Below are 24,629 nucleotides of genomic sequence, written 5' to 3'. Positions count from 1 at the left end.
GAAAATAGGTTACATCAAACATACCATTTTATAGTAATATATAATAAATTTACCAAAGATAAAAAACAACTGAAAAAAAATTATCATTGGCATAAATCACAATATTACTCATAATTCCATCACAACATCTCTAATCTTTAATAATTTTTCTTACTGTTCTATCTATTAAAATATTAAATATAGAGTATTAAAATTTCAAAATAATCAAGGACCTCCATTTTTTAGGTCATAGTATTATTGTTTGGATAAATTGACTCTCACATGCATTTTCCGAACATACCCTCCCTTGACTAACAAACATACTTGTTATAAAAGGTAAATATAAAACATATCAATGAAGAATCAAACAAACTTCTCCTAAATGATAGAGTTTATAATTTTGATAAAATTATATCAGATAACTATAAAAATTATCTAAATGGAGGGGGGGGGGAGGCAATGTCTCACTGACCCCTTTGGTTCTGCCAATATTGGAAGTCGCGTATAATCCCATCCAAATTAGATGCTAAAGTTGTCCGTTTGAACAATCTTTTGTCTTCTTGGAGCCAATGTTTATGAAAGTTAATAAATTCTTTAATTAAATATGAATTAAGAATAATGAAAAAAAAAAATTTCTTAAAAAAAGAACATTAGATCAACTAATTGATAATTGGTTAACTGAGGTAGGTAGTTTATTTTAGTAATAATGAAAAACATTACTGTAGAGGCACTTTGTCGAGAAAAATGGACTTTGGCCGCTGTCCCTGATTTCTTCCACTATATATGTTAATAAGCTTGTTTAGTTAACTAAATACTAACTTTTATGTTACAAATACAATACACGGCATTACTTCGCTAACTTAAAACAACCCTATATATTTTCTTGTCAGCTGTGGATGCATTCCTCTTTTTTGATACGTCATGGCTATTTCATAATCCATTCTTTTTGATAAATACACAAAGTAATAAGTTATTCAATACATATGCTCCGTTTCCAAAAGAGCAGGAATACAATTTCTTGTTGATCCCTCGTAGCTTATGTAATAAATATATTGCCCATTTTATTATTTATATCAAGAAATTATGGCTATCATATTGAAATAAAAATTTATTCCTACACTCTTAACAGAATATATTATGGAATATTATACTACGTAGATTTTAATATTACGAAATATATATAATTCATTTGAAAAACGGTGAAGAAGTAATATGACGGTGATAATCCGGGAATACATAAGATATTGCAGTTGGTGTGATTAACATATTTGTGTAACTACAATATGATTTTCGATTTTTTTCTGGGTTTTTTTGGGTCGGATGAAAGGTTGCATGATACAATAAAGGTAACAACGTGAATAGTATTTCAAATATCAATATATTATTTTGTAAAAAAATATTTTCCTTCATTTTTTAAATGGGGTTTTTCTTTTATATAGTGCTTTAAAAAAAAAAATTGTTAATAGTTTCATATTTTAACAACTTTTTTGGCTTTTATGGACGTGGTGGCCTTAATTTAAAAAAAATCTGTTAAATCTGCATTATATTCTTGAATTAAAAACAATATAGCTTCGTTTTACACATTTTGATCAAAATATGACAAAAAATGAGTGCGGTGCAAGAAAAAAGACAAAATATCAATAATTATTTTATGCACATTTGAGTAAAAAAGAAATGGGCAAGTTTGTGGGAATGGATGAGTTGTTGGATACAATATCAAAAAAATATATATATTAGCAGTGGTGTCCGCCGGGAGTGGGCAGGAAGGGTTGTAGCACCCCCTTCCCCTCATGAGCAAAAAAAAAAAAAAATTCCCCCTGAAATGTAATTTTTTGAGAAGAGCTATGGATTTTTGAAATTTTATTCAAAAATAATTAATTTTTTGAGAATATGTATCGATTTTTAATTTTTTTAAAATTTAGTTTGTTTAAGAACAGCTCTAGATTTTGCAAAAATTTCCTAAAAAAATAAATTTTTGAGAATAACTATGGATTTTTGAAATTTTATTCCAAAAAAATTAATTTTTTGTGAATAGCTGTAGATTTAAAAAAAAAATTCCCCTATTTTTTTTATTTTTATTTTTTTCAAAAAAAATTCAAAAACTAATGCCCCCTTCCCAAAATATATATAAAATATAAGGAATACAATTTCTGCGGACGCCCCTGATTAGGAAATAAGAGGATCAATGAAAGGGGCACAAAATCGGATATCTCAAAAACATCTCATGAAGATAACATTTATCTCATAGACAATAGATCCACTTTAAATAAATATGAATTTGATTATTTCTGATCGACTGTATGGAGCCACAACTCATCCAAATATGGACTACCTTATGGCTGATATTACCAATGAGTTGATCAAATATCCTGTGAATGCCATCATTGAGGATTGTGCCAGGCTTAGATACAGAGTCGAAGCTGTGATCAATGCTGTTGAACAAACTTAGCTAAAAATTATTAATCTCATTGTCTTTTAAATTGTATTATGATATGTCTATAAACATTTAAAGTTTAGGTTATCCCACAGCTTTGTGTATGTATCTTGTATATTTATAAATATCAAATATCAAAATAAGGCTTTAATGATTAATATATAATATGTATAAAAAAAGTTACACACATACAAATACTAAAAATTAAAAATCTATATTGATTAATTAGTATTGGTACACATCAATTAAAAGAGCCTATCTTTTTCCAGTATCATTATATGTAATTAACTCCCTCTTAATTAACTTTTCAATTATTTTTTTATTTGTTTTTCAGGTTAGTGTTCAACTATTATTAATTATTTCAATGATAGTATAAAACCTTTAAAGTAAGGTTCAACGAAGTATCTCCCAATATTTAAAGTAAGAACTAATATTTGCTATTTTTTTTTAAATAAGTATAATTTATGTACATATAAAGTACTCATCATACGATGTGGCCTTACTAGAGTTATCTCTATTTTTAAAATACAATTGTATGAAGATGCACATTTAAAGTATACATTTTGTATGTCTAAGGATAACAAAATATAGTTTTGGCTTCGCTTTTTATGTCTTTCCAAAGCTTACCCGGGCAATAACAACAATTTTGAGACGAGTTTAGTATGAAGTTGCGAGAAAATATTGATTTTACATTTATGTGTAATTTTTTTTGGAGGTAAACGGAAAATACTTATTTGGGCTTGCATCCACATAAATCCGGCGTTTTGTTTCACATAAAATGATTTTTTTAAACTATTTCAAATGTGTGAAACATTTTAATAACAACGTTTACTTTAACTTTAATAATCTGCTTGTATAAGCAAATTGTACAAATTAAGAATCACAGATATTTTTTACAAGATGAATGAGTTCATTTTCCCTTCTCTAATAATAATGATAATAATAATGTATAAGATAACCATTAGATATATCAACATTCCCATCAATTATTTTTTTTCTTAAAAAAGAGGTTCTGTGATTTAAAATGTGCTTTGTTTGTAGGACTGAAAATACCATGATACTTTATATAAAATCACAGAACCTCATTATTTTGAAAAATGAAATTGTTTAGTTTCATTAGTTGAGTTTTCTATGATTTAAAATAGCTGAGTCTATTTTATGTTGATTAATTCAAAAACGAGAATGATTTTTTTATGAATATTTCTATATTAATTTATACATAAATCCATGTATGTTTTATATTATTTCAGCGGCGTCCACTGAAATTGACTGGAGAGGCTGTAGTCCCCCCCCCCCAAATTCAGGAATTTTTACTTTGTATTAAAAAATTTAATATTTGAAACATTTTTACCTAATTTTTTTTTTGAACAGCTGTAGATTTTTTATTTTCTTTTCAAGAAAATCTATTTTATGTCATAAGCTGTGGTTTTTTAAATTAAAAAAAAATATATTTGAAATTAATTCCAAAAAAGTTAATTTTATGTGAGCAGCTGTAGAATTTTGATTTGTTTTTTCAAAAAAATAATATTTGAAATTTTATTTTTGAAATATTTATCAAAAGAATTTTAATTTTTGGATTTTTTTTTCCAAAAAATTCCAAAAATAAAGGCTCCCTTTTAAAATAATTTAAAAAATAAAATAAAAATAAAGAAAACTAGCTGCTATATATTTTTGTTTTTGTGCAAATTTTTACTTTTTGACGGTCGAGGTTGAGCTATGATATAAAAACTCGATGTGTTAGAGTGAAGCAAAGATTCTAATTTACATAATCCTTAGGCACGAAACATTCATACTTAAAATGAGGTACTTTTATACAATCTATGTTAGCTACATAATTATAAGTATGCACAATATGGTGGCTCGTTGTGAGGAAGTTTGATCCACTTTTTTGGATTCTGAAATCGGAGTATAAGAAAAAGTTGGGTATTGGTATATTAATATTTTTTTAAATATAATGATTATCAATATCAATCATTGTTATGTTAGACATAATTGAAATAAGGTTTTGCTCTTGATGCATAAATATGAAAATAACTCAATATTTGCCATAAAATACAAAATTTGATTTTTTTTCCAATATAAAAAATATTCGATAAATTTCCAAATATATAATAATAATGTTTTTATACACTGAATTGGAGAACCTCCAAAAATACGTTTTATCGTCTTAACAGTAGACAAGGAATAGTCATTCAAAGTATTAAAAATTCCCTGTTACCCTGAATCATTGATTTTTAAAATCTTGATTTTCGCATCACTCTAACGTAGACGGCGTTAATTTCAACGATGAAATATTTTTTACTTTTTGTGAAAAAATATAATGAGGATAATTTTTCATTTTTATATAATCACATTTGAACAATCTGTGTATGAATAATTATGTGAAGAAGGAACAAAAGTGTAACATCGATATTGTGAGTGCGACAATATCATACATATATATCAATTTTTCTAATTATTCCACTTTGTGAATTAATTAATACGTCCTACCTATTTTTGACGTAAATATATCATCTTTAAATCTATAAGATATATTTATTATATTTGATACTCGATCAATTTTCAGTTCGTTCTAAAAAGATTTTTTCCTGACCAATATCGCAGTTGAGATAGTGAAGGAGGGCTGGAGGGGCTGTAACCTCCCCCAAAAAAAGGCATTTTTGAATTTTTGATTCTTACTAGAACATGTAACATTTGAAATTTAATCAAATACTTTTCTGAAACATTTAATTGCCCGTGAATAATTATGGATTTTGAAATTTTTCTTGGAAAAATTTAATATTTGATTTTTTTTTTCAAAAAATTAAGTATTTGAAATTTTATTTTAGAAATTTTTTGCAAAGTTTTTCTGAATAGCTCTGGATTTTTGAATTTTTTTTTTAAATTCAATTTTTTGTGAATAACTGTAGATTTTTGGGATTTTTTTCAAAAAGTTTAATAATTTTCATTTTTTTTTAGAAAAATTTAATTTATTCCTTAAAAATTTTCCAAAGAAGATTCCAAAATTCAAGCCCCCTCCACAAAAAAAAAATATATATCTGTGGATGACCTGGTCTTAGATCATGGACCGATTTCTTGCTCTCACTCTATGGAATTCTTTTCTTCTCTCTCACTCCTTGGTCTGATTTCCTCCCCATTCCACTTATAGGAGTTAAAATTCAAACGGTGTCATTGTGTAGATGTTCACAGGTAGAAAACATATGACGTCATAAGCTATTCATCTATAAAATAGGTTTACTTCTAATATTAAATGACACTTATTAATTCAAGACTGATTTTTGTTGTGAGACCGAATTTTTCCATGTGACCGGTCGAGGCCAAACTTATTTAAAGGGCCAAGTTAGTTCGGGCGAACAAAAATTATAACGAATCTGACTGGTCTAAGATTTTTAGATTCTATCCCAACACAATTAGCACATGTACAAAGAATCCAGAATGTTTCTTCTAATCTGGGATTGCAAATTCTTGATTTAAAGTGGATTCTAACAGGAGGTTACAATGGATATATATAATACAGGGGTGTCCAAAGGGGGTGGGTGGTGGGGTTTGTAGCCCCCTCCAAATTGGACAACTGTTATTTTTTGAAAAAAATCCAAAAAAGTGAATTTATTGAGAATAACTGTGGTTTTTTGTTTTTTTTCCCCAAGAAATTTATTTTTTTTGTGAATAACTGTAAATTTTTTGAATTTTTTGCGAATGACTATGGATTATTATTTTTTTTTTTTTTTAAATTAATGTTTTATGAGTAGCTGTAGATTTTTTCCAAACAATTTAAGTTTTGGAGGATAACTGTGGACTTTTGAATTTTTTTTCCGAAAAATTTAACTAATTGAAAATAACTATGTTTTTCCAAAAGTTTAATTTGTTGTGAGTAGCTGAGGTTTTTTGGATTATGTTGAAAAAAAAATTCCAAAAACCAAGCTGCCTCAAAATATAATTCCACGGACGCCCTTTAATATATATATTAATTTTATATAAATACTTAGTGAAAAGTGTGACTAAAGACATTGTCCGTAAAAATATGCATTTTCAATTGATTTCGGTTAACAATATAGTGATATATTGGATTGCAATTAACATCACTACATGGGAAAACTTTTTCTTATTCTCGATGATATTGAAAGTTGTCTTGTTTGTAATAGTGAAATGATAAATTTAATTTTTGAAGTACGGAAATTAACAACGTTGTATTGTCTGTCCCCCGAATAAGAAACATTATATGTCTCAAGACCTTTTTATTTTGAAAAGGAGAATTTTTGAAGTTTAGAAATTATAATCGCAATGTTCTTACAAATAAACTGCTTGTGCACTCATGGCAAATATGGTAACCCACCTTTATTCATCCTCAATATTGACATTCAACCATTTGTAAAAATACATATTAGTATTACTGTTCATATCTCAACAGACCAAGATTTGAAATAAAAACTATAATTAAAGACCTCATTAGTCATTACATACAGCTAATTACAAGTCAAACTTTAATAACAACTTCATTTGGGTGTATACTGAATATTATGGATGTGTCTATAGTATAATATCTTGTTTTGGTGAAGTGAATGAGATTAATAGAGTATGGAATAACGTGAATGGGTGTACATCTCTCTGTACGAGTATGTGTAAATGAAGACACATAGTTAATACAATTGTTATTACACCTTAAAAGCCTTTGTGTGTAATACAGCTCGTTTGTTTGCAAAAAAATGTCATTCACATGTTAGTTGATTCATTATATCTCTATTATTATTAAGATTCCAAGGAATATACTCAAAATTTTATTCGTAATAGGACAGAGTAGAAGATTTTTAAGACTTAGTATGGTGTTTTAGTTACAAAAGTTGTCAATTGGTGGTAGAAATAATCAAATCCTTTCTTTCTCCCTTTCTTCTCTCTTTTTTTTGAACGTAATTTCCTTTCTAAAGTGCCATCTAGTGATATGTTTGTGCATTTAAAAAAGGATCTATTATACTTGGTTTTAACATACCTAGATTGGGCCACTAAAAAAAATGTTCAATCGGATTAAGTACCATATGATTATTATTCAAACTAGTTATTCACTGATTTTTTTATTATTTAATACATTGCTTATCATTGATTTGAATACTATTAGTTTATTCAATTTCCATAAAGTTTCAATAGATTTAGAGTTAAAGTATAAAATATTTAACATATTCTTAAAGTTCCAAACTACAGGGCTGTCCAGCAAATTCGTGAGTTATAACTACATTATTTCGTCATTAATATTCTGTTTTCAAATTTTTGTCCCCAATATTTGAATATATCTGAGGTAAAATAATTATCATATATAAATTAAGTCGTCAAATTTTACCACGCCTCACTGATAAATAATGCAATAATCATGATTTCAAGTGCAAGATAAATTATTTAATATTAATATTTTAAATATGCCTTTTTATGTTTGTTATGACAATGTTTTCAAATTTGATGACCCTCTACTGTTCAAATAGTCTAAACAAATAAATACTCATAAAAAGTATGACCATTGCAGCTGATTATAGTTTTAATTTCTTGCCAAGATAAATTGCATTTATATCCAACCAGCTAAGGTAATTTGGGTATCATAATATTTTTCAGCTAAAATTTTAAATAGTTATTAAATAAATCCTACAAAACAATATGATTTTTTGATCTATTGTGAGCATACCTATGTATAGTATATCTGTATGTAACCTATATACATTAGACGAATTACTCTTCCTTCTAAAGTTATTAAAATTATAATGAATATGGAATTTAATATTTCGACGAAAAGGTTGTGTGAAAGAGAAAAGGTTGTTATATATTTAATGTGATTGTAAGGTAGGACAGATATTCATGTAGCGTGAACACATTCAATGAGTCAATCATCTGAAATAAGTGATTACACATACTTATATTTATATAAATTGTACCTACCATTAAAAAAACAATTAGTGTTTTACCCACAGCATCAACAATTCCCATGTATTTTTTTAGTGAATTCGATTTACTCAAATTATACCTTGTTAGTCAAAAGATTTTGAAGAATAATTTTTTTAGCGCAGTAACGACCATTACTAAATTTTGAATTATACTACACATTTCCAATACAGTCCAGAGCTATTGACCAAGTGGCACAAGGATGAAAAGGTGATCAACATTTCTACAAATTAAGTTGGATACGAGAATACTGAAAAGCAACAACCGCCATGAATCCATCTTTTAATTTGAATTAACAAGGTGAATTTTGCTAAGGGGAGAAAATATTGCACGAAGAAAAATGATAAAGTAGCTTCATCTCAGTGGATGAAAACGTTTTATTGTGACGCAAGTAATTTTTTCTTGAGCTAACAGGCAGGTTTTGACCCTTTGTTAATATCTTTACTCTAACAGTTGCAGACGTGATGTAATTGGCCAGCTACCAATTAATTTCCATCCAATTTTCTTTGTCTTATTATAAAAAAAGGTTTATACATACTAAGGAGGGCTACTAAATATCTATATGCTTTGTGCACGTCCTTTATTTTCTTATTTAATAATTTAAAAAAATTATTAGTCGACATATTTCAACTATTTTCTATTTTTATAAGTAAGGGGCAAATTAATAAGATTCTCATTTGATAACGATTCAAAAGTAAAAAAAAACTTTTATTTAAAACTATAAATGAAAAACAAAACATATTTTAAATTCTAAATAAAATAGCAAAAAGAAAGGATAAAAATATATATGTCATTGATAGCTCCTTACTTAGTACCTGTATCATGAAGGGTAAAATTCCCTCAAGCAAAGATGCATCATAGATATTGTAGAGAATCGGCCTAATTACTATAAAAAAAATAGTAAGCTTATATAACTCATACAAGTTTAAAGATATCATTGTAAAAAAGTGTGTGAATTAAGTTCACTTAAAACATTTTTCGGGTATTCTTCATTTACGAGAGAAAAAAAAGTTCACCGAAGCAAAAAAATGATCAGTTCAGCAATCTTTCCAACATTGTTTTTATTGAGGATCAAGTTTTTTCTGTTAAGACCAAATTCAACTAACAAAATGATTGGGGTTGATAAAAAATAATAATATCATTCCCCTCGTAAAATCTTTTTGATGTATTAACTAAAGTCGGGAAGGGTATCCTGCCATGGAATAATTCTTACTCCAAGGAAGAGGCAAATAATACCTTTGAAGAAGAGGGTGCTCCCCCTCAGATGTCCAATATGAGACAGATGACATTGTGACTCTCATCTCACTAGCTTTTAGAGGTGTTAATTTTGGCTTCTACCCAGTCCGGATTTGAATCTGATTGATTTTAGTAATCTAACTCACTTTGAAGGACAGGGTCTGCTAGAAGCCCCATCAAAATTGGGATCCACTGAGAGACTCCTTAATTAGGGAATGGAGCAGCATTTTCATGGAGATGGTCCGTGCCTACTGCAATAACAGACTCAAGTCTATAATTTTTCGCCCGTGCAGAAGACGTCCAATGTCTAAATATTAAGAAGGAATAATATTGACCATTGCCAATGTGATTTTCAGCTCCTTCCTTGGCCCAAGCAACCCTAGGTAATTCTTTGATAGTATTGTAATATTCAAGTGGGATTTGTTATTCAAGATCTGGAGAAAAATAAATTTGTTTTGTTTGAATTAAAGAAGAGTGTCTTTAGTTTGAATGAACTATTTTTGATGAGAACAAAAACATGGGTATTTATTTGTATGAAGTTCTTTAATACGACAAAGTTTCTATCATATTTTTGCAACAATATTTTGTCTGTCTGTTCTTCAAATGTTATTTAAAGTGTGTTATTATTATTAGTTGGTTTACTAAAAAATAATAATAAAAAAGACATAAACAACCTTTTAGATATTTTTGTTTTTTTGTATATTTGATTGTGACTTTATGGTTGTTGATCAAAGCTCACTCTTCAGCCAAATGTATCAAATTGATTACTCTACCACAATGATTTTCAAACTTTTTTTAGTGAATGCCACTAGATAAAAGTATCAAAATTTTCATGTAGGGGAGACCAGTTGGCTTTTGGCTCAATTGATCAAAGATGGCTTGACTTGAATCCACCAAAGTTTAACACAATCTTTGGTTGCTTTTGTTTGAATTTATTTAAAGGGTATACCAGTCAATAGTTTTTCCACAAAATTGTAACACAATCCAATCCGTCAAATGCAACAATTAAAGGAATCTAGTTTAATCCTTGTGTCAATTTGATCAATTTCAGTTTTTGCATTGACCAAAGAACTGGTTATCCTTTTTTCTTCAAGAATTTCTTTGACTTTTCTTCATCTAGGATCAAGTACATGGGCACAAAATTTGTACATTTGGAAAGGTTATGGAATTATTGTGCAGTGTTTGTATACAAATATTTTGTTATTGGTCATTTTGATCTGGAGGTTATATATGGGCTTCAGGTTCAGAGTATACTTAATTCTTAGATAATCGTTTTATGTCTGCCAATTATTTGTTTTATTATTTGACTGCCAATTAAGCCCACAAATCAAAGTAGTTATAGATGTGAAGCCTTTATTCAATTTAAGTTGGTCAATTATCATTCATTTTTTTGTCATAAGCGTCAAAAATGAGCTCTATAAGGGTTTTAGTTAAATAAACTGTCTTATATTATAGAATTGTAATCTAAATTTTGTGGATATAATTTTTTATGCTCGATATTCTGTTGCAAACATCCCGTGTTGCAACGTTTCCCGGTTTCTCCTACCAATAAAGCTTTTAAAATGTCATATAAAATTTTGAATGATCTTTTCTTAATTTAATTGCATTTTGTATAGAACACTATTTTGGATCATTTTAAAACCGCATATACCACAGTTAGAAAACCACTGATCTAGCACACAGAGTCGAAGATAAGTCATGACTATATTAAAAGTTATCAAAATTTAATCTAGAGAAAGTATAAATAAGTTTTTTTTTGGAAGTGTGAGATTAGATGTTGTATAAAATTAAAAATTGGGGTGAAGATGTAAGAAAATAAGCAAAAACTCCAAAAGTACAATTTATTATCCCTGCAATCGCCGGAAAGGATGACGAGGATTTTAGAAAAAGTTCAAAAGTCAAAGTGTGACAAGAAGAGGAGACTCATTTTTGTCAGTGATCTCTTTACTACAATCTCATCAATATTTCCATTTTTTTTTTTTTTTTCGTGTGTTCAAAATATTTATTTACAGATTACATGTTTTTAGTAGATTTTGATTCGTCAACATTTAGCTGACAATGTTACTGCCGTCATTTTTCTTGCAAACTATTGGGAACCCATAAAATATTTTTATTTTTTTCGTACTACAGTTATGACAAGTAAATATCTGTGATAGCCTTACAATGCAGATATGAACTCATAATGTTCATAATCTCTTCTCAAGAAGGCACTCTAGTGAAAAAAATAGAACTTGAAGAACTAAATTTCAAGATGAAAAAAAACAACACTTTTTTTTTTGTTTAAAGTAAAGGAGCCCAAACTATGAACATTGGAACTACTCTTTTAGTGAGTTGAAAACGTAGTTTAGGACCTCTTAAGATATGGTTTAATACCCTGTGGTGATTTATTGGTGGTGGTTTTTAGTAATACCAAACTACCCCCGAGCCAATTCGAGGATGCAGGGTATTCAACCATATTTTAAGAGGCCCTAAGCTATTTATCCCCCTTCTTAACAATCTTCTCGATCCATTTATTAGAAGATTGGATTGAACTTAAAAAATTGCAAGGAAATCGTTTCGCCATGATACTACTCACACTAGAAGGTACTCCCTCGGGGGATGGAACAAATAAATATGTTTAGATATTTTTCAATGTTAAGCCAATTTATAATGTGTTATTATTCATCATGAAGTTTGAACAAAATACAGGCAATTTTCTCCAGGGCAGTATTCCGAGTACGGAAAAAATGACTGTATACATTATAATTATAGTTTGAAAAACAGAGGATCAAGTAAAAGTATCTAGCAAGACAATATGGGGAATTTATTCATAAGAGGATAATAATGTTCATGCTAAAAAATGGAAGATGTAATAACTAATAAATATGTCATAATGAATATTGCCAGATCAGAAAGGATCATTCTTATAATGTAGTGTATTCAATCATTAGATTTCCAATACCAAAAAAAACATCTTACATTTTCTCAATAAACCTGTGGCTTGAAATAATTAAGTGAAATATATAATTATAATTATCTTTAAGAAATTATAAAGGTTCGATTGACCATCTTGTTATTTAATTAGTCCCTTAATTGACAAGGTAGTAATTAAACAACAAAATGGTCAATCGTGACACTTTATTATCTTGTTTTTTGATTGGAAATTGAAAAAAGACATACTATAGAATTGAGATAACTCAAACTTAAGAACCCGGGGCATTCCAACATTGAAGTAAATTACCTTCACTTATCTCAATTTTTATTATTAATCGAATCAATCGTCAATAGTAGCTTTTAATTTTCATATTTATTTCTCCGATATCTATTTTAGCAAATCAAAATAATAATATATTCTCAAGTATATAGTAACCTTGGATTGCATGCAAAAAAAAAAAAAAAAATCCCGTAGATAGAAAGAGCTTTCTATATATATTTGTTTGTCTTTTTTGTTACCCCACAGCTACTTGAGCCATTGAGCCATTGAGCCAACTTCCCTCCCCACCTTTGTTAGTAATATCTCATATAATACTTCAAAGAAAATCTTGATTTATCTCTTCAATGAACCACAAATAACTATAATTACATAAAATAAAAAGTACAAATTATTTAAAATACTACTTGAATTTCATAAGAAAATGAATGAAAATGGAAAAATTACTCCAAGGTTGTCAGTTCAAAAGATGAGTCACAGCTCAAAAGTGGGTCTTTGTACTCACTACACAAGAAAAGATGTTGATAATGTTAGAATATTTCAGGAAAGTGCTAGAGCACAGCTCGTAGAAACTTGCTATAGTTTGAAAAACACCCACTTAATCCCTGTGTCAATTAACCACACACTCTCTCTAATTGAATCGTTCAAAATGTAGTCTAACCGATTTTAATAATATAAATTGGGAAATTTATATTATTAATAATTATATAAAGTATTAGGAAATAAATAAATGAAATGTTATTAATAGGTTATTGATTTTTCCATATCTCGAACAAAATCTCAAGTTTGAATTATCCAACTTCTATTGTACATGGTTGTAGTTCATATAATGTTGAGTTAAGGTGTATGTATACCCAGTTAGTGCTCTTTTAATTTCTTCACGAAAGGAAGTAGCAAGTTTGCATGGCATGCTATTTAAAACAAAGTCATAAATTTAACTTCATGCAATCGCACACTTGTAGGAAGTACATACAAACATATATATTTATTATGTACAATGTAGCGTACTCAACCATTTGTAAGTATCTTATTCCCCCTTTAAAAAGAAAAGATACACTTTAATGACTTGCGTGCAATTGCAACAAATTAATCACGAAGGAGTTTTTATTTTCAATTTACTCCACTTTTCCAACTCTTCCCTAACATGGTGTTACCTCAACAACATAAAAAGTTTACTATCTATTTTTTTCTAAACTGTAGATTTTTCTGCTTCTTACCCCCCCCCCCTCTATTAGTGTTCTGAACATTGATTGGTTAAAATTGCATTAGCTATTGGTAAGCTGTGAACTAGTGTTGTCACGGTATCAATATTTTTATTGGTTTACCTGCCAATATTAGTATTGGTATTTCGATACTTTTTCGGAAAGAAATATGGAACAAAAATGTCGTTAAGGGCAATTCACATGCTCTTGAAGGAGTGGCCGCAGATTTATTGTTTGGGATGATTGGAAGGGCTAACCAAGAAATTTGATGACATAATACCACTACAAGTACCGCTTACAATAATAATTTTAGTACAGTGCCTTTTTAAATGTATCAGTACACAGGGGCCTCCTCAGTGTTATACTTTTTAGGTGGGGGCTATGGCCTACTCCCTTGGGTCGCCCCTGGTAAGTTGGTACCACTATTCTAGTACACATATACTGGAAAAAAATATTCTGGCTATAATCCCCAATTATTATTAAATAATAACTTCATACTTTGGAAAAAATTGATAATTAGTACCTACTTATTTAGGGCTTTTTTCTGTTTTGTTTTTTTTGTTGAGGGAATGGCTTTGAAATACAATAAATATAACGACGGGATAGTTCAATCCTAAATAATAAGTAATATGTACTCATCTAATGTTTAGAGTTTGTTGTTTTGTTCTTTCTCAAAATGATTTGCTTTATTTAGATCTTCATCTTTTTGTGGTTCAAAGTTAAATTTAGAATCAAATACATTCATGATATGGATACTTTAGTGATGTATCGAATATTTACATTTTTATCCTTGGATTATACAAAATTTAATAAAAAATCCTATCTTTATCTAAAAGAAATATGCGTAGTATCTTATGTGTAAGAAATACTCGTATCCTTATTTGAAAGAAATACTCATATTCGCTACTGCAGATTAAATCTAAAACAGCATCAAAAGTTGAGATAAATAGTAGGCAATACAACAGAGCTGTATTCGAGCCAACATTTTTCCAATTCTAAGTGATTATGCTCTGAGCAACCCTAATTCAAATCTGTATATACGTGGTGATGAGTCTGACACAAATCCGAATCCAGGAAAAAAGGACTCAAGTCCAAATCCAGACTTGAGTATGGTAAGTCTACAGAACAATACCCTCCCGACGTTACCTCAATAACACTTACACTGTGTTTTATCGTCAGCCATCAATTTTTATCTTTCTTTCCCCTTAATCAGTGTTCTGAGCGTTGATTTGTTGAATTCGAATTAGCTCTAGTTAATCTGCTAAAAATTTTATAAGTTATTTAGCAATAATTCTTTAGTTAGAACGAATTTACTAACTGACCCACTGATTTTGAGGTTGTTTTTTTTTTTTGTGAGGAAAGGTTGCAAAGTACAATTAAAGTAACTATGTGTCCTCTGTCTTCCATCTACAAAAGTCTTACTGACCCTAATCGTATTGAAATAATCGGACCAAAGATGTATCGAATATATATCATGGGAGTTACTTGCATATTATTTAGAAATATTCGCGTACACAATTTTTTATAATTAATCAATATATGTACAATACATCACCAATATACATAAATAACTTAGACAGTAATGTTTTTGTTTTTAACTCTTTTATTTATCTATTTTTGGGAGGGAGAGAGGGTGTATCAAATCGTAGAAATGGAAAAGATTGTAGGCGCTTCTTTTTTGTATAGGTATCAACTACTCGTTTCGCAAATTCACGTACATATATGCTGATTTTAATTCTTCTTCATTATTGTTACTATTGCAATCATTAATTGGGAAGGGGTTCAAAGACGTCGACTCTCCTTTGAAGTAACACACGACGTTACCTAGCTAGCAAAATATTTACATTATTTTTTTGTTTTAAGCTCTCGATGTTTCTACTTCTTTTCCTTTAATAAGTGTTCTGAACGTTGATTGGTTGAATTTATAATTAGCTCATGTTAAGGTACAGTGAACAATTATATTGTAACAAATATTATTGGATAAAAATAGTTCTACATTTGGGAAGAGGAATTGACTAACTACTTCAAAATTATTTTGGGACTTTTTTTCTGTTTTGTTTTTTTCGGAGGGAAAGTTGCGTCATACTAGAATAAATGTAACAGCGTGTGTCGTTACCATGGCTCATGGAATACAATAACAAAGAATGAAATATCAAAATGAAACAAATACATTATTCTTAATAATAAACATGGCTGCGTGCACTAAATAAATCATAGAAATTTTTTCGAAAGTTGGATATTTTGAAAACTTTTTGTGGAATTAAATCAATAATAAGATTGATAATGATTTGTAACAGAAAATCAATATAAATGACTAAAATTAACTTGGAAAGCAACATTAATAGAAAATAATTACATTTGTTTTTTCATAAACTACGAAGAAATATTTCAACATTTAATTTCAATATTTTTCTTTGGTCAGTAGTATAATTTTTCTTACCAAAGTTTTTTAGCTTATTATTTATTAATTTACCCAACATGATCCCTCTTTTATATAACAAAATTTATCACGAATACAGAAAGCATTTTCCAGGATATAAAGATTGCTTTTCTAGGAAACTATGAGAACAAATGTGCATTTTTCTTTGATACTATTTATAAAGTTGTCCACCTCCATTTGCAGAGTAGTGACAGTAGCAAATAAAGATTGATTGCTTCGCAAATTTATAATTAATTTTCGGTGTGTGTCGTTTTTTCAAATTTCTTGTGATAAATTGTTAACAATAAAACTGGTATATAGAACATTTTTGATTGTGCAGAGAGGTAATTTCTATTACAATTATTAAGGGATTCAGCATTAGACGTCTCTTAGTATTTAACTGATCTAAACATGATATATTCTCCATTTTTTCTCGACTCGGATGGCCGGTTTTACATCGTGGGGCAAGACAACGGTCTGACATTCTCACAAAAATTAAAATCCAAAGCTTAATATATTTGAAGAATGAAACATTTATTTAAAATAATATGTTATCTAATACATTCATACATAATTCGAAGTAGTATGTAAATTATTTTTAGGGTTGTGAAAATGTCTAAATCCTCTTGACTGTAAATCAAAAAGAAACTTATTTGCTGACAGAGATCACCACAAAAACTATTGTGATCCTAATACTCTTAAAAAAATTTAAATAGCGCCAAATAATTAATCAGAACACTAATATTTTGCAGGTTAATATCATATACTTTTTAATGTATGGTCATGAGGATTTCAACCCTTTTCACAACTCCAATTTTGTTATAAAAAAGAAGAAGATAATGTGTTGACGATTAATGTATTTCATGCAGAAAAATATAACATTCCTTTTTTCTTTTTTTATAACTTGATATACTTACTTCCTTGATTAAACATTAGATTATAATTTGTTTCAGAATATAAGATCGTTGTCTTACCTTGGGATGTAAAAGAGGTCATCTGCCTTATGAAAAAACAGAGAATTTATGTTCAAATAAGTTCCCGTCGAATCTCAAGGAGTAAATGAAATGGATGAAGGCATTGACAAGGTTATAGTCAATTAGGCATGATTCAAATACTAAGAAACTTCTTTCGCTAAATTCCTTAAAATATGTAATAGAGTGGCCTAGGGAGTCTACCAGGGACATTGCTAGTTTTCATCATTAAGACTTAGCCCAAAAATTAACAACACCCTCATATAATTGACTTATATAAGTAGGACACTGTATATATATATATGCATCTATATATTTTTAATTTGGCTTTTAGGGGCGAGTGACGCCGCTGCTCTCTACAACACCAGAAATGTTAGTTTATGTAAACATATTAGTTTTATTTGTAAGTAATTTCTATGAATACATTTGGAAAAACGATATCCTCCAAAAATTAATAATAAATTTGGAAAGCTATAAAACTTTATTTATTACAGTCACTCCTAAGCAAAATATGGAGGTGGTAAACTTATTTCACCTCATATCTAAAAAGTATACATATTTGATCATAGTTTCCTTGACAAAGTAAACTTAATTGCTAAGAAAATGCTGTTTGTATTAGTGATACATTTTCTTACAGAAAAGAGGGAGTATTGTGGGTAATTTTATAACCGAAAAACTTTAATAAAAAAGATTCTACTACTCTATGAAAGAAAAATATCAAAATTGTTTGGTGTATTAAAAATAATAAATTAATTAAAAATGTGACTACTATTATTAAATAAAATAGTTTTTATTAATGTTGTTTTCCTAGTTTTTGTAGTCAATTATATTTTTTACAAATCATTATCGACTTTATTATTGATGAAATCCTCAAAAAAAATAAAATTAAAATATCCAAATTTATGTTTAATACGCATGTATGTTTGTTATGACATATTTGTTTATTTTACTCTCATTTGAATTAACATAACTGATGTCATCATTGTACAATTTGCTACAAGAAAATTGTACAAATATATCCTTGCACGCTTAAAATGCACGCATTTTCACATCTCTAAAAAATAACATATAAATAACATGTAGAAACGCCCTTGACCCTGTTTTGTAAATTTATTATTTTCATCCTTCCTTCCCTCCTAATAAAAAAACACAGTACTTTGTTCGTTCAGGGCTGGATCGTTTTGAATGATGATGATTTGTTTGATCTTCGATAAGGAGTCCATCAACCAAGAAAAAAAAAAAAAAAAAAAACACCCGAATCTTTTTTTTTCTTTTTTTTTAGAGTTGAATTACAAATGATAATTAAGTATTTTATTACATTTCTTGGTTTTTTTTATTTTTCACAAAAACAAAAAAAAGGGCGCACTAAAATCTCTGTTTAAAAAAAAAAGATATAGATATATAATATAAAGTATTATTATTAGTCAAACTGGTTTGTATATACTTCGTACGAGGATGATGATGGGCTTTGGTATTGCCTATTGCTGGTGAGAGAGGGATGAGGAGCGTGTGTGAGTGTATCTTCACATAGTGGATACAGAATATCATCATCATTCATCAACAAGTCTCTGGTTTGTATCAGTCAGTTAACGAAGCCCTTCATATTAGGAACAGGTGGCTAAGTGTGTGCGTGGTTGGTTAAGTGACTACAGTGTTGTTCTTAGTAGGATTACTCGCTGTTTTCGTGTAAATCGGATACATACAGCCTGGTTTATCAATCATGCCCCTAGATCCCAAAGTATCCAAAAAGAAATCATCATCCATCAGCAGTGGAAGTACGGCTCCGAAGAGTATTGTTGTCGGAAGTCGTCTCAACATTGGCCGCTGCTATTCCTCAGATGCTGGGCTTCCTCAAATGACAGGGTATCATCATGCTAATACTACTTTGGGAATGAGTCCAACATCATCTTCCACTGTGAGTGGGATATCCCTTTATCAAAGGCAGATTATTTGTGCAGCAGCTGCGGCCACTGAAAACTCCCTACTTCGTACCTCAAATACTTCCATTTCAAGCTCGAATAGTTTGTATTATCATACTTTGAAAAGGAATTCGTAAGTGTGCATTGATTGTTTGTTTGTTGTCTGAGCATAAATTAAAATATACTCTGTACTCATATGAACTTTGAGGGATGTAAGAACATTTGAATAAATTAGAACTGTATCTGTCGGTCTCATTACAACGTCCCATTCTTGGTATCAGTCCTTCATACAATCCCAAATTTTATAATCCTCTCTACAAGGCAATATTTTTACTGACATTACCCTTAAGTACCGCAGTTTATTAACGGAATTAGTTTAGTATATCTTTCATTTACGGAAATACTTACTAATTATTCTTCACTTAGAGATTATTATTTAAGTATATATTATTCATATACAAATTGATGAAGATTGAGGGATGATATCAAAGTCTAATATCTACGTATTATATCATTATTTGGAAAAGATTGCTCTATGACAAGGCTTTTAAGTCCAATTCAGAGGAGCCCTCAAAATTTACAACGGGACATCAAAAGTTATGGGACTGATATATCTTTACATAATATAAAGTCCATATCTTCGGGAAAAAAAGGGAGAAATAGGGTTGCTCCAATGGACCATTCATTCATACGTATAACAATAGATAAATAAATCAGTTGGGTGGAGTGTTCAATAGATTCAAATTGTATTGTATTTATATTGTTGAAAACTAAAGAATGAATGCAAATGTATATCTCAATGACTCAAATTAATATGTTTAAATTCATATTATATAAATTTTGAAAACTATTCTTATTCATCTCAGATATTAATTGATAACAAATAAATTAATATTTGTGAGCCTTTGTTTTGGTTTCTAATTTACATCAGATACGCCCATCATTCAAAGTTTTGAATTTTTTTTTTTTTTTCAATATCCACAACTATTAAAAAAACATTTCAAAATCAACTGCTATTCATGAAAACTTAAATTTAAAATAAAAACATTCAAATTCACAGGTATTAACAAAAAAATTAAATTAAAAATAGATCCAAAAAAGATTCCACAGCTATTGACAATAAAATTAAATTAAAATAGATCCAAAAAAGATTCCACAGCTATTGACAATAAAATTAAATTTTTTGAAAAAAAAATTCAAATATTAAATTTTTCCGAAAAGAACTTCAAAATTTAATTCAGATATTAAATTTTTGGGAAAAAATTTAAAAATCCGCATCTATTTACCAATTCACGATCATTCATGGTGTGGATATCTCCTATTTAACTCATATTGAAGAATTTAGCATATATGTATATACAGTCAAGGTTAATAGAAATAAAAGGTTATACCATAACGTTTGTACGGTGGATGTTTGACTTCCACCACACTTTTTAATAATGGCGTCATAGAATATGATTGGTTGCGTGTTTTGTAAAAATCTGGATATTTTGCCCAGTATCATTGGGTACGATACATCAAATTGAAAATTCTAGCGAGTTCGATTAAATGATGGTCTTGTATTTATATTAACCTTGGATACAGTATAATAAGCAAACACTTTTAGAAAATTTCATTAAAAGATCCATAGCAAACTATAGATTTGTGTACATAATATGAGTATGCATATAGACATATGCATAATTAGTTATTTACATGCATGCGCATACCTACCTGGTTGAATCAAGATAGAAGTTATTATTAATTATAGAATTGAACAGGGCTCTTAAATTAATCAGTCTGGCTAAAGGCAATTCAGTCTATGTATGTATTCGAATAAATCAATTATATTATAACAATTTTTAAATTGTTATAATAATATATAATTAGTATACTTTGTAACACTTATTAAATATACTCTTATAGAATACAGTAGGTGTCCTGTGGTACAACGTAGAAGAAACGAAGGGTTTCTTTTTTTAAGTAAATCTACATGTAAATTGCTTTTGAAGAGGTTTTGTTAACTTTCTAATCTTCCGTTCATACTCCGCAAACTTAATTGTATACACATAATATATAACTAATGTATTAAGCATTTTTATTCCGAAGATGTAGAATTCAATTGTAGAGTACATTTGTATTCTTTGACAAATAATTATCTGCAATTTCAATCACAGATTATTCTGATTAAACATTCGGAAAGTACCCAAATTGTACTTTAAGTAGGAAAAGTTCATTTTCACGATAAAATACAAGGGTGGGCGTCCTCAGGATTATATATATATATATATTATTTTTTTAGGGGGGGGGGCAGCTGTGCACAAACATTTCAAAATTAAATTTCGAATATTTAATTTTTTGGAAAAAAATTTCAAAAATCAACAGCTATTCAGAAAAAAAATGTAAAAAACTATATCTATTCCCAAAAAATCTCAAAATTCCACAGTTGTTCACAAAAAGTTTCAAAAATTAAATTTCAACCATTGAATTTTTGAAAAAAAAATTCAAATACTAAATTTCCTGGAGAAAAAGCTAAAATTCCTTAATTTGCAGGGTGTGTGTTGAGGGGAGGTGTAGGCTATAGAGTCCATCCCCTGTGGATGCCCCTAAAATAAATAAATATAAATCGATATATTATTCAATTTGAATGGGGCCAAATCAAATGGAGGTTTTAAACTATAATTAAAATTCTTGGTTATCCCAACACATCCCAAGAGTTTAAATACGAAAGCCTATAATTGGCCAAAATAAGTGAAATTTAAATATTTCAGGTGCATGTACATACATATATATATTTGATATGAAAAAATAAAATGGGAATTTGATTGATTTTTGTTCAAGATGGCTTTGTCTTAACTCACCATTTATTCTAAACTAATGTAGTACAGAGATTTTCATATTGGATAATATAATATACAATTATGGGGTCCAGCATATTTGGGCTTCCTCATCCCAATTTAATTTTGATGACTTAATGCATATATGTATATTTAGGTATTTACGTAATACATAAAAGATGGAGTTAGAGGTCTACAATGTAACCCAAACAATTAAATGCAAGCATTTAATTAGAGTCTTAAAAAATGAATATTTAAAACAGCATACCAATGTACTTGCTTCATTTGATCATCATCGTCCAGGAGTGGGTGGGTGGGTAGACTCTTTTTCTTGTCTGGAATGAGTGGTATATTTTTAAATAGAGGGATACCACACCAAGTCCGGATTTTGCAAGAATACGATTTTTCATTTCAAGACCATTTAGTAATTATTAAAGTATTGTGAAGAGTCCGGTATATTCGCATAAATAACTTTCCAGACTGCTTGGGTCATTGATGTATTTAATTATACATACTTTTTAATGATATTAACTAAATTTTTGGTATGAAATAATGTTGTAGAATCTTTGATCTTATGTTGTAATGATACTAATAATTTCCTACCGTTCCGTACCAATATAGATATCTGTATTCTTCGATACATTTTCAACGATAAATATAAGTCAAAAATGTCGTTAAGAGCAAGGGCTTCATTTTCTATGACGTACGGGAGTTGTAAGTACAGTTTTCATCTTAAACTTGTTATAGGTCCTTTTTAAATGAGTATGTATTCCAGTACTTTTATTCTAAGGGTATATTGTACAAAATTCTTCGAAATATTGGAAGGAAAGTTAGGCAGTAGTTGTTGATGTTAGTGTTCAGTGTTGTGTCGGACATTATTTATTCAGTCCAGTCCAGTCTTAGGACTTGTCCTTAGGCCTGGTGGTATTTGGAATTTTTCTTAAAAATGTCGATGCTTTATTTAGTCAAATAAGATATGTGAGATATGTATAAAGTGTATTGCACATATCTTGCAAGAAATATCCATGTTTTTATTATAATGCAATATAAAACGTACTTATTATATTTTCACTTTTTTGAGGTTGGTGAAAAAGTAATTTTGTATTTTTTTGCATTATTTTAATGTTTTATAGGCAGTGTTCCAATCATCCGATTTAAGCTAAGTATGCCCGTTAATAATAACTTGTTGCAAACGAGAATCCAACTACACAATAATTTTTTGTAGAAGCCCTTGTCCCTACTAGGAAGAAACGTGGACAACCTATTTTCACAGACCTCTATTGAGACCAAATTTGTACCTTCAATAGTGTTGGCCATAGAGAGGAACAGGGGATAATAGCTTTGTGCCAGGTAGATGCATAAAAAATTCCCATCTGATCTTCCGGAACTTCTGGCGCGTCATCTAAGATGCGTGCGGCCTCGTGTTGTCTCGATGAAATACGATTCCTCTCATATTCACCAATTGTTTTTGGATCAAAACGGTGTTAGGATCAATGTTTAGTTCTTGTGCCATGGTACGACTGCGAAAATGACGGTCTATCTCGGTATTTCATATGATTATTTTATTGATATTTTCGACGACAGACTTGCCAGTGAAGGCGTATAATTCACTTTCACTACACCAGAACGAAATCGCTCGAACCACTGTTTTGCACCAAGAACCGAAAGAGTATCAGCCCTGTATACTTACAACCAAAATTTTCTTGTTCGCTTTCGATGCGTTTTTCCCTTTCAGGCTGTAAAAATTTGCAATTTGTATATTCTTCCTAATAGGCTATCAAAACATTAACAACTATCATCATCTTTGTCATCCGGCTCGTATCGCTTTTGGTTGATCATGTATTCTGTAAGTTCAGTGTCAAAATGATGTTTGGATACGGTCTTACCATGTTTCAATCTTCTTTTTCCCTTATCTTTGATTTTAATTCGAATTAACTCTTGTTGAAGTACTATTAACGTGATTCCTTAAAAAAAAGGAATCGACAATTTAAAAAAATACATCAATATCTGCAAGATGGAAGACTAATATAACCTGCAATGATAATGTCTTAAATATTATAATCCTTGTTTTTCTGGACCGAAGAAGGGTATGAAAATTCATCATCTCAAATTCTCAGCTTTTGATAAAAAACTATTTAATGTACGTATATACCTCATATTTAAAATATATATATCTTCTTAATGATAAGAGCCAATTATAGAACTTATGTGAGTTCCTATGTTTTTCTTTGGACCATAATGGAATTTAATGGATGATAAATTGAACTGTGTCAAGAAGTAGTTTTTATATAGGTACGACGACTATTTTTGAAGATAGATAGTACCTCCATACATAATACATAGATAAACGTTTCTTTGAGTTATCGTATTTTGTCTATAAGGAAGTATGCGTCTGATGGAATCGATAAACTCCTTTTATATTCCATCTTCCATTAAGAAAATAATCATAGTCGTTTAAAATATTTTGTGTAGCTTCATTTGTAGGGGAAATCATCGGTCAAAATATTATCAGGGGTGTCCGCTGGAATATATATTGGAGGGGGC

The 24,629-nt window shown here is 29.2% G+C and overlaps 2 protein-coding genes across 3 annotated transcripts in view; both read left to right on the top strand.

Annotated features, from left to right (window-relative positions):
• LOC139904975 (uncharacterized) overlaps positions 1-17,428 on the top strand; it is a 28,100-nt gene extending 10,672 nt beyond the window's left edge. Inside the window, exon 2 of one of the 2 annotated variants that reach the window (XM_071887234.1) lies at positions 17,333-17,428. In XM_071887234.1, coding sequence (XP_071743335.1) covers positions 17,333-17,339 — 7 coding nt within the window. In that variant the 3' untranslated portion in view covers positions 17,340-17,428. Of the gene's footprint in view, positions 1-2,747; positions 2,898-17,332 lie in introns of those variants that run through there. The other variant, XM_071887233.1, reaches the window with a different exon arrangement.
• Positions 1-24,629, top strand: part of LOC121114791 (3',5'-cyclic-AMP phosphodiesterase, isoforms N/G) — a 308,647-nt gene that overhangs the window by 148,084 nt on the left and 135,934 nt on the right. The gene's annotated exons all lie outside the window — the stretch shown is intronic.

This window comes from Lepeophtheirus salmonis, chromosome 3 (assembly GCF_016086655.4).
Source record: "Lepeophtheirus salmonis chromosome 3, UVic_Lsal_1.4, whole genome shotgun sequence".
In the NCBI taxonomy this organism is placed as follows: Eukaryota; Metazoa; Arthropoda; class Copepoda; order Siphonostomatoida; family Caligidae; genus Lepeophtheirus; species Lepeophtheirus salmonis.
Note: the sequence above shows the minus strand (reverse complement) of the source record. Positions and strands in the feature narration are given on the sequence as shown.